Source organism: Scyliorhinus canicula, chromosome 18 (genome assembly GCF_902713615.1).
Source record: "Scyliorhinus canicula chromosome 18, sScyCan1.1, whole genome shotgun sequence".
In the NCBI taxonomy this organism is placed as follows: domain Eukaryota; kingdom Metazoa; phylum Chordata; class Chondrichthyes; order Carcharhiniformes; family Scyliorhinidae; genus Scyliorhinus; species Scyliorhinus canicula.
Genome location: NC_052163.1, coordinates 15,941,461 through 15,953,891, shown reverse-complemented (window position 1 = coordinate 15,953,891; position 12,431 = coordinate 15,941,461). Strand labels below are relative to the sequence as shown.

General features: G+C 44.3%; 1 protein-coding gene across 1 annotated transcript in view; it reads left to right on the top strand.

The window, feature by feature from the left end:
* LOC119953684 (dynein heavy chain 17, axonemal-like) overlaps positions 1–12,431 on the top strand; it is an 821,504-nt gene that overhangs the window by 699,888 nt on the left and 109,185 nt on the right. The window contains 2 exon segments of the mRNA XM_038778213.1: positions 468–703; positions 10,961–11,083. Coding sequence (XP_038634141.1) covers positions 468–703; positions 10,961–11,083 — 359 coding nt within the window.

Here is a 12,431-nt window from a genome sequence, read left to right as displayed (position 1 = left end):
CAGGTGTTATGCTCCTCAATACCATTTGCACCATATTCCCTAAAAATTGCCCAATGCCAATCCGGCATGATGTTTTTCAGATTTTCTTGGGACATTAAACATAGCTGTACAAAATTGGATATTTCTAACCTAATTTTCCATCTGAAAAATGGGCCGAATTTTATTTTTACACCATGATATTTAGTTTATCTCCATAGTCCAACAATATTTTTAAACTACCCTTCTGAATGTTTGTTAACAGTTACAGCTTCTCATGCATGTGTTAATATCCACTAAAGTATTCATAATGATCATGGGATAAAAATGCAGGTTTTCACTGGATTTAGAACACAGGAACTGAAAAAGAAAAAAAGACTACATCTGAAACTTAATGTTAACCAAAACCTTGCAAGTTTTTGTTACTGTTAATGCAAGTTCCAATCAGATTTAAGATATCTACAGCATTATTTTTTGGGTAATTATTTCAGGTGCCAATTCCAATAACTGAAAACTTAGATCCACTTTCTCTTCTGACTGATGATGTTGACATTGCTGGCTGGAATAATCAGGGATTGCCTAGTGACCGGACATCATCTGAAAATGCTACAATCCTCTGTAACACAGAGCGTTGGCCTCTAATTATTGATGCACAGCTTCAGGGGATTAAATGGATTAAAAGGAAGTATGGAGATGATTTGAAAATAATAAGACTTGGACAAAGAGGGTATGTATAGTTGCTCCAAATAGAAAGATCTCTTAAACTAATATAATTTGTAAATTATTAACATTTAATTTACATGCATAAGCAAAGTTTGCCTAAATCTATTTCTTCCTAAAATGGTTTTGGATAAAGTACGATCTTGAGCACATTCTCTCAGAATATCAACATTTCCATCTTCTCATTACAGCGTTTTTCTGTTTCTTGAGTCACCCAGTATTGGGTCCTCAACCCTTTTTCTGGCAATCTCCTATATCATATTGTGATGATATGTATAATGTAGGGAGTGTAAAAGGTTAACAAGGTGATGTTCATCTATCTCAACTCTAGATGGCACCACAGAGTAGTCATATAAATATAATGGGCGGGATTTTTCGATCTTCGACATCGCGTTCGGCAATCGGCTGGAAAATCCACGTTTATGCTGGAATCGGGGGCGGTGCCATTTTTGCGATGCTCCACCCTGCTTTTGTCAGGAGCACGCCGCAGGCCACATGGACGGCCTCAGGATGTCACCTGCGGCACTTCCCCGATGTTCCACCCCCGGTGGGCTGAGATCTGTCGCCATCACTCGCGTGTGCTCACATCGTTCGGGGACCTCGCATGGCGGCTGCGAGGTTCTTCACGGAGGTGGAGAATGTCATGATATGCAGATATGCAAATAATGATACGCAGAGAGGCAGCTAATGAATACAGAGAACAGGACATGACCAATGAGCAGGCAGGACACTCAGGGGTGGTATCTCACTATAAAAGGCACGAGGCACTCACACTCCACCTCTTTCCACTAATGAACATCTACAGAGTGAGTCAGGGTGTATTTACAGTATCACACCTCCAGCACGTGGCTAAGAGCTAGTCTGGTTCAGTCAGACAGAATAACCACACTGAGGTTAGCAGAGAGTCAAACTCATAGAGAACTGTGCTGACTGTGCTACTGGTTCAATAAATCAGATTGAACTAACTTCAAGGTCTGGAGTATCTTTTGGTTAAAGCTGCATCCAGTTGAGCCTGTGTTATCCCAGAGTACATAACACATCAGAGAACAGATGTGAACGGTGCCAAGGAGGCCCGACCAACCACGGCCACATATTCTGGTCTTGCCCCAGACTTGTTGGGTGCTGGACAGCTTTCTTTGAGGCAATGTCCAAAGTGGTGGGGATGAGGGTGGAACCATGCCCGAAAGTGGCGGGCTTCAGGGTATCAGACCAGCCAGATCTATTCAAGGGGAGGAGGGCGGACGCCCTTCCCTTTGCTTCCCTGATCGCCCGCCGTAGAATCCTGCTTGGCTGGCGATCAGCAGCACCACCCAGAGCTGCAGACTGGCTGTCCAACCTGTCAGAATTTCTCCAAATGGAGAAAATCAAATTCGCCATCCGAGGGTCAGACGACGGCTTCCACAGAACGTGGGAGCCATTCATCCATTTGTTCCGGGACCAGTTTGTAGCCAACAAACAAGCTGAAGAATAATCAAGTAGCCAAGAGGCAGGGAAAAGTAGCCACGGCATGAAAAGGAGGGAAAGACCCGGGGATGGGGGAGTGGGGGGAGCAGTGCAGGGGGATAGCAAACTCAAGAGAAAAGGAAGGTGAACTGCAGGGAAGGAGAGGGGGGGGAGTGGGGGGCAAGGGGGGATAAGGGGGCAGGGGTCAGGGGGGAAGAAGGAAAGAGAGGAGGCACAGAACAATAGAGGGGAACCAGAGGGGGGAAGACAAGGGAACACAAACTGGAAGGTGAGCACAGGAAACGTCAACAACCACGGCAAACACAGTGACAGAGAGTAAGAAAGTACAGGAGGAAGAAATTATGAACTGCCAAAGCAGAGGAGAATGCGCAACCACAATGGCAGCAAAGGCCGACCAGGAGAAGCAAGTAACCACCTCCCCCCCCCCCCCCCCACCGCCACCCAGATCCTCTTTGGTATTGCCACCGGGGTTGTGTTCACTCTCTCTGCACATGACAAAAATGAAAATGTATAAAAATGAAAGAATGCACAAGATGGGCGTACAGATGTACTGTAATTGTCCCACCAGTACCTCGATGTATATATACCTCCCCAGTTCCCCCCTCCCACTGCATATTTCTCTTTACTTGTTAATTACGTGATTTTGCTGACTGTATAGCGTTGTTATTTTTATCTTGTGTATAATAGCCGCTCATTTTTTCTTTCTTTTTTGTGTCCACCTGTAAATATACTATGTTCGAAAACCCAATAAAAAACATTTATATTTTTTTAAAAAGGCAAATGGGGGTGACTAGGTAGCCCAGTGGTTAGCACTGCTACCTGACTGCGCCGAGGACCTGGGTTCAATCCCAGTCCTGGGTCACTGTCCATATGGAGTTTGCGCATTCTCCATTTGTCTATGTGAGTCTCATCCTCACAACCCAAAGATGTGCAGGGTAGGTAGATTGGTCACGCTAAATTCTCACTTCATAGAACATAATTGTCCCTTAATTGGGAAAAAAAATGGATTGGATACTTTCAATTTTTACATTCAATTTATAAAAAAAAGAGAAGAATGGTGTGCTGGACTTCATAGCAAGTGTCGGAGCAGGAATGTATTGGTGAGACTACAACTTGAATATTGTGTGCAGTTTTCATCTCCATATCTGAGAACATAAGAACCAGGAGCAGGCCATCTGGCCCCTCGAGCCCACTCCGCCATTCAATGAGATCATGGCTGATCTTTTGTGGGCTCAGCTCCACTTTCCGGCCCGAACACCATAACCCTTAATCCCTTTATTCTTCAAAAAACTAACTATCTTTACCTTAAAAACATGTAATGAAGGAGCCTCAACTGCTTCACTGGGCAAGGAATTCCATAGATTCACAACCCTTTGGGTGAAGAAGTTCCTCCTAAACTCAGTCCTAAATCTACTTCCCCTTATTTTGAGGTTATGTCCCCTAGTTCTGCTTTCACCCGCCAGTGGAAACAACCTGCCCGCATCTATCCTATCTATTCCCTTCATAATTTTAAATGTTTCTATAAGAATCCCCCTCATCCTTCTAAATTCCAACGAGTACAGTCCCAGCCTACTCAACCTCTCCTCATAATCCAACCCCTTCAGCTCTGGGATTAACCTAGTGAATCTCCTCTGCACACCCTCCAGTGCCAGTATGTCCTTTCTCAAGTAAGGAGACCAAAACTGAACACAATACTCCAGGTGTGGCCTCACTAACACCGTATACAATTGCAACATAACCTCCCTAGTCTTAAACTCCATCCCTCTAGCAATGAAGGACAAAATTCCATTTGCCTTCTTAATCACCTGTTGCACCTGTAAACCAACTTTCTGTGACTCATGCACTAGCACACCCAGGTCTCTCTGCACAGCGGCATGTTTTAATATTTTATCGTTTAAATAATAATCCCGTTTGCTGTTATTCCTACCAAAATGGATAACCTCACATTTGTCAACATTGTATTCCAACTGCCAGACCCTAGCCCATTCACTTAAACTATCCAAATCCCTCTGCAGACTTCCAGTATCCTCTGCACTTTTCGCTTTACCACTCACCTTAGTGTCATCTGCAAACTTGGACACATTGCCCTTGGTCCCCAACTCCAAATCATCTATGTAAATTGTGAACAATTGTGGGCCCAACATGGATCCCTGAGGGACACCACTAGCTACTGATTGCCAACCAGAGAAACACCCATTAATCCCCACTCTTTGCTTTCTATTAATTAACCAATCATCTATCCATGCTACTACTTTACCCTTAATGCCATGCATCTTTATCTTATGCAGCAACCTTTTGGGTGGCACCTTGTCAAAGGCTTTCTGGAAATCCAGATATACCACATCCATTGGCTCCCCATTATCTACTGCACTGGTAATGTCCTCAAAAAATTCCACTAAATTAGTTAGGCATGACCTGCCCTTTATGAACCCATGCTGCGTCTGCCCAATGGGACAATTTCTATCCAGTTTCCTCCCACAAGTCCCAAAAGACGTGCTGTTAGAGAATTTGGACATTCTGAATTCTCCCTCTATGTACCCGAACAGGCATCAGAATGTGGCATCTAGGGGCTTTTCACAGTAACTTCATTGTAGTGTTAATATAAGCCTACTTGTGACAATAAAGATTATTATTAATTAACAATGCACTTGATTCTTAACTGAAAATTCCACTAAATTTAGTAATTCCACTAAATTAGTTAGGCATGACCTGCCCTTTATGAACCCATGCTGCGTCTGCCCAATGGGAAAATTTCTATCCAGGTGCCTCGCTATTTCTTCCTTGATGATAGATTCCAGCATCTTCCCTACTACCGAAGTTAAGCTCACTGGCCTATAATTTCCTGCTCTCTGCCTACCTCCTTTTTTAAACAGTGGTGTCACGTTGGCTAATTTCCAATCCACTGGGACCACCCCAGAGTCTAGTGAATTTTGGTAAATCATCATTAGCGCATCTGCAATTTCCCTAGCCATTTCTTTTAGCACTCTGGGATGCATTCCATCAGGGCCAGGAGACTTGTCTATCTTTAGCCCCATTAGGTTGCCCATCACTACCTCCTTAGTGATAACAATCCTCTCAAGGTCCTCACCTGCCATAGCCTCATTTCTATCAGTCGCTGGCATTTTATTTGTGTCTTCCACTGTGAAGACCGACCCAAAAAACCTGTTCAGTTCCTCAGCCATTTCCTCATCTCCCATTGTTAAAACTCCCTTCTCATCCTCTAAAGGACCAATATTTACCTTAGCCACTCTTTTTTGTTTTATATATTTGTAAAAACTTTTACTGTCTGTTTTTATATTCTGAGCAAGTTTACTCTCATACGCTATCTTACTCTTCTTTATAGCTTTTTTAGTAGCTTTCTGTTGCCCCCTAAAGATTTCCCAGTCCTCTAGTCTCCCACCAATCTTTGCCACTTTACATGCTTTTTCCTTCAATTTGATACTCTCCCTTATTTCCTTAGATATCCACGGTCGATTTTCCCTCTTTCTACCGTCCTTCCTTTTTGTTGGTATAAACCTTTGCTGAGCACTGTGAAAAATCACTTGGAAGGTTCTCCACTGTTCCTCAACTGTTCCACCATAAAGTCTTTGCTCCCAGTCTACCTTAGCTAGTTCTTCTCTCATCCCATTATAATCTCCTTTGTTTAAACACAAAACACTAGCATTTGATTTTACTTTCTCACCCTCCATCTGTATTTTCAATTCCACCATATTGTGATCGCTCCTTCCGAGAGGATCCCTAACTATGAGATCATTAATCAATCCTGTCTCATTACACAGGACAAGATCTAGGACCGCTTGTTCCCTCGTAGGTTCCATTACATACTGTTCTAGGAAACTATCGCGGATACATTCTATAAACTCCTCCTCAAGGTTGCCTTGACCGACCTGGTTAAACCAATCGACATGTAGATTAAAATCCCCCATGATAACTGCTGTACCATTTCTACATGCATCAGTTATTTCTTTGTTTATTGCCTGCCCCACTATAACGTTACTATTTGGTGGCCGATAGACTACTCCTATCAGTGACTTTTTCGCCTTACTATTCCTGATTTCCATCCAAATGGATTCAATCTTATCCTCCATAGCACCGATGTCATCCCTTACTATTGCCCGGATGTCATCCTTAAATAACAGAGCAACACCACCTCCCTTACCATCCACTCTGTCCTTCCGAATAGTTTGATACCCTCGGATATTTAACTCCCAGTAGTGACCATCCTTTAACCATGTTTCAGTAATGGCCACTAAATCATAGTCATTCACGATGTGCCATCAACTCATTTACTTTACTCCGAATACTACGAGCATTCAGGTAAAGTACACTTTTGTTGGTTTTTTTACCTCTGTTTTGAATCTTAACATCTCCAGTTTTATTCCTTTTAGTATTACTGGGCCTATTCACTGAGCTCCCCTCAGTCACTGTACCTTGTACTGTCGCCCTTTTTGATTTTTGACTATGTCTTCTCTGCCTTGCACTTTTCCCCTTTCTTCCTTTTGCTTCTGTCTCTGTTTTACTACCTTCCAACTTCCTGCATCGGTTCCCATCCCCCTGCCACATTAGTTTAAACCCTCCCCAACAGCTCTAGCAAACACCCTCCCCCCCCCCCCCCCCCCCCCCCCCCCAGGACATCGGTTCCAGTCCTGCCCAGGTGCAGACCATCCGGTTTGTACTGGTCCCACCTCCCCCAGAACCGGTCCCAATGCCCCAGGAATTTGAATCCCTCCCTCTTGCACCATCTCTCGAGCCACGCATTGATCCTATCTATCCTGACATTCCTACTCTGACTAGCTCGTGGCGCTGGTAGCAATCCTGAGATTACTACCTTTGAGGTCCTACTTTTTAGTTTAACTCCTAACTCCCTGAATTCCGCTTGTAGGACCTCATCCCGTTTTTTACCTATATCGTTGGTGCCTATGTGCACCACGACAGTTGGCTGTTCACCCCCCCCCCCCCCCCCCCCCACACCCCCCCCCCCCCCCCCCCGAATGTCCTGCAGCTGCTCCGAGACATCCTTGACCCTTGCACCAGGGAGGCAACATACCATCCTGGAGTATCGATTGCGTCCACAGAACCGCCTGTCTATTCCCCTTACAATCGAGTCCCCTATCACTATAGCCCTGCCATTTTTCTTCCTGCCCTGCTGTGCAGCAGAGCTAGCCATGGTGCCATGAACATTGCTGCTGCTGCCTTCCCCTGGTGAGCCATCTCCCTCGACAGTATCCAAAGCGGTATATCTGTTTTGCAGGGAGATGACCGCAGGGGACACCTGCACTGCCTTCCTACTCTTGCTCTGTCTTTTGGTCACCCATTTTCTATCTCCCTCAGTAAGCTTCACCTGCGGTGTGACCAACTCGCTAAACGTGCTATCCACGACCTCCTCAGCATCGCGGATGCTCCAAAGTGAGTCCATCTGCAGCTCCAGAGCCATCAAGCGGTCTAACAGGAGCTGCAACTGAACACACGTCTTGCACGTGAAGGAGCCAGGGACAGTGGACGTGTCCCTGAGCTCCCACATCGCACACAAGGAGCATGACACGGGTCTGGGATCTCCTGCCATGTCTTAAACCTTAGGTAAACTTATACAACTACAATTTCAAAATAAAAATAAATAAATTAGACAATGAAAAGAAAAACTACTTACCAGTCACTTACCAGGGTTAAAAAGAACCTCCGAAAAAGCACCTTCTCCCACTCTGCACTGAATTACCTCACTGCACCAAATTACCAGGTTGCAATTCCCACTCTAGATGTGCCTCACTCCGGATGTGTCTCCTTGAAAAGCGCAAGAAAGGATGTTCTTGCTAGAAAGGAAGTGCAGCAAAGGTTTACCAGATTGATACCTGGGATGGAAAGACTGATGTCGAAGAAAGATTGAAGTCGGTAGGATTATATTTGCTGGAGTTCAGAAGAATGAGGGGGGATCTCATAGAAATCTTTAAAATTTGAACAGGATTAGACAGGGTAGATGCAGGAAGGATGTCCCTGATGGCGGACCAGTCTAAAACCAGGAGTTACTATCTAAAGATACAGGGCAAAACAAATAGGACTGAGATTAGGAGTCATTTCTTCACCCAGAGAACTCACTACCCCAGAAAGCAGTTGAGAACAAAACATCGTGGGCACAATCTACTGCTGCATCATGCCTGAAAGGCACCACGGCACGGCCGGTAGATGCCAGGAAACCACTCTTCTGGAATCAACCTGGCTCGCCATGTCTCGCGAGATCTAACGCGATCTTGTGAGTCGTCGCAACGCCCATTGTGGGTGGGATTAATTTTTTGCAAATCTGCATGTTAGAGTGAGACAGCTAGTCTCACTCTAATGTGCATTCCCACGATCTACCCAAGACATGGGATCTAACACCCTTGCCTTGGGTGGTTTTAGGTGAGTGCCGTCCAGTGTTGGTCTCCACAAACGGGGACCAGACAGAATGGCACTTCCAAGGGATCAGAGGCCCCAGATGCTTTGCCTCTGGGCAGGGTAGCACCTGGCACTAACAGCCTAGCACACTGACAGTGCCACCTGGATTCCAGCCTGGCACTGCCAAGGTGCCCTGGTTGCACTTACACCTTGGCACTGCCAGGGTGCCAGGCTGGCAATACCAAGTCGGCATTTTTCCTGCAAAGAGGATTGTGGCCAGGGATACCCTGTCTGCGTGCGGGGGACCTGAGGACCCCTTATAGGTGAGTTGGGGCTTTGGGAGGGTTTGGGGGAGGCGTTGGAAGGTCAAGAGATCGGGGCAGCATTTAAAAATGGTGTCCCCTTCTACACTGAGGACAGAGCTCCTCAGAAAATGGGACTGAATGCAGCCTTGTTGGAGCATTGCCCACTGAGGCCATGTATCTACCCAAATAGGAGTTCAAAAGCATGGTGTTTCTCGGTGCTCCGAGCGCTGGGAAACAACCCTCTAAATGCAGTTGCTACGGGACTCTTCCCATTTGAGTAGATTGCACCCTGTATGTCTTCAAGAAGGAGTTAAATATAGCTTTTCAGGCTAAAGGGATCAAATCATATGGGGGAAAGGCAGGAAGAGTGTATTGAGTTGGATGATCAGCCATGTTAATAATGAATGGCGGGGCAGGCTCAAAAGGCTGAATGGCTTTCTCCTGCTCCTATGTTCAGTCACACCATTATTTTGTTTTAGCAACAGAAAGTTACATTGTTTGCCAGTAGTGGGAGTTATAAACAAGACTATTGAAATTAATTTGTGCAATTATAGCTTCGTGGGTGCAGAAACTATACATTTGACATGATCCAAAAAAATATTGGCCATTGCTGCCAGTGAGAACAGAGAATTTGGTGCTCAGCCAAACCTCCATTCACTGCAGCGGGACTGGAGATGCCACTGTTGTGAATGGACGGAGAATTCTGGTCATGATCTATAGTGGTAAGAATGTTAATTATTTATTATTAATTACTATTGTGAATTATTTATTAGTTACCACTAACTTGAGTACACTGTTCTGTGATAAATGACTTTGGCTTCACCTTTCTACCTTAGTGTGGAACTTTGTCAAACAGGTTGAGTGTCAACCTGCAAACCTTTCCACCATAAACTAATGACAGGTGGTAAGAACAGGAAAGATTCCTAGAACAGGAAAGATTCCTAGTCAGCCATGTGATGGATAGAATGTTGGAGCCCCTATTTTCGCTATCTCTGGCTCCAGACTACAACTGGCATGTAAAAGTGCATTGCCACAGCAACTCTGACTCAGGTTCTGTAAAAACTTCAGAAGGAGCAGATCTCCAGACCTATGCCGATCCTATCACGAATGAACTCTGAGGGAAATTCATATTGTTCTTAATTTCTGGAGGCAAAACCAGACAAGATTCACTGGCATGTGTAGTTTCTACTATAGTAAAATGATGGGCCCTCTATCCATCATGGCTGTAATAGGACCATTGCCAAAAATCCCAACATGAGTTGAAGGATCTCCCTCAATTGTAATTTTCTTCTGACCCACAGGCTCGTCTTAGGCATTATTACTGCAATTAATTTATTATATCCCTTTTATTAACAGTCTGTCGAATCTTGGTTAATTTCTGAAACTGATATGGTCATTATACTTTTCTACAAACTATAAGCTGTATTCAGAACTGTTGGCTTAGAAGTTGGATCATGCTGTGGCAGCATTACAGGTGTAGTACAGGCCCCTAAGAGTCCAATATAGTCAGCGGCAAGCATTCATTCTGCCACAGAAGGACTCTGCTCACCATTTTGGTCAACGCTCTCTGTAGGTGCCCATGGCATGTGCCTGAAATATGTGCAAATATGGGGATGTTTATTGCACGTTTTGCAAAATTAGATTATGTAAAACCACCAAATGCAGTGCACACAGTGAAGTTAACATTCCCAGGCACCTGGCAGATAATGGGGCCATTGAGCCCATTGCCGATAAAGTAAGTTTTGCTTGTACTTGCCTTACTGTGCAGCGAGAGAACAGGTATGATTCCTCCCAGATCTACATTTAATTCTATTGGCAACCACTTGGGTTCCCTCCCTCTTACGTCCCTCCCATCAATTTTCTTCAGGCTCTTGGACACCTGTCAATCATGGTACCTCCCAGAAGTGATAAATTTCCCCTGGAGCTAAAATTGGCACTGTCCACTCACTGACAACATACAAATTCTCATGGTCCTGCATTGGCCTCATTAGGCATATGTAAGATATGCTGCAACCAACTGGACACCAATTCTAGCATGATCTAATTTTCTAGGCGATTATCATGTTTTTAACTACTTTTCAAAGCTACACAAGAAATTAACATTTTATCCTTACTTATTGGACACACAGTTACCTTGATAGTATTGAACATGCCGTATCCAATGGAGACACTTTATTACTTGAAAATATTAGTGAGACGGTGGAGCCAGTCCTGGATGCTCTCTTGGGAAGAAACACCATCAAAAAGGGAAAGTAAGATTTGCTGTAATATATTCTTTTGGTTTTATTTATTTGTGGACACCGGGGCAGTTTTAGCATTTTTGACTTGCTTTGAGTGAATAAAATTGCCTGGCATGCTCTGCAAATTATGGTACTTCAACATTAAAAGATGTTGATGATGCTCGATCAATGACTCCAGAAGTGAGATTGGATGACAATTGAAGGCTTTATTGGACTAGATGTTTCACCCAGCAGCGCAGGTACAGAATGCAGCAGCTGGGGAGACACAGACTCTTCTACTCCGCTTTACTGGGCGGAACCAGCAGGCAGACTTCACCAATGATCTTGCTGTCTCAGGTACCTCCCACACCAATGGTCTTACAGCCTCAACCAGGGTACTGTAATACCCCTAATACCAACTACCACAGTTAAGTTTATATTTTTAAACTGTAAAATTTAAATTAATCATTTCAACTCTAACAGTTGTTCTTTGATCAACACAGAGCTAGATCTATGGCACATTGGCTTTCTGATTTTAAGACCCACGCCGATAGATGCGCAACAGTATTTGATACACTTCATATTGTGCAACAGTTAGAACAGGAAAACCCAACTAAAAAAGGACAAATCCTCCTGGAGCTGGCAGCTTTCAGCATATGCCATTTGTTAGCTGTTTCCCTGCCACTTTTAGCTTGAGAGAAACTTGGTGAAAGTGTGAACTGACTACAGCATGGGGAGGGCATTGTAGAATTTGGGACCTCAAGTGAATGGGGTGACTGTCATAATATCCACTCATGTATATCATAAGATGCAGATAGGCAGTGATTGACACACAGGATAACCAATGAACACACACGACACAGAACAACCAATCACCAGACAGGACACCACCACTATAAAGCCCACAGGGCATTAAGGCTCTCCCTCTCTCACAGGATACGGCTAGGGAGATAGCCGCAGTGCACAGGCCAATGAACATCATCACCATGTGAGAGAGAGCTAGTCTGGTCAAGCCAGTAGGAGGTTATCAGTTAGGTTAATAGAGTGTCAACCCACAGCAGATTATGTACAGCAATCAACAGGTTCAATAAAACAGCGTTGGACCATCTCCTGTGTCGGAAGCCTGTTTCTCATTTTACTGCATCCAGTTGCAGTCAATGTTACGCCAACACAGATAACACATCAGTGACTCGCCATAACAATGAGATTTTAGTGTTGAGAAAGAAAAATAATAATGTATAAGGAGGGTGAACTAGAGTCAAATCAGGTATAAAAAGGGAACTGAAGAGTGGAAAAGAAAGGGATTTACCAAGAGAAAAAAAGAAAAAAAAGTAATTTTTTAATCATTTTGGAATTAATTCCATGCTAAGAAAAGATTGAA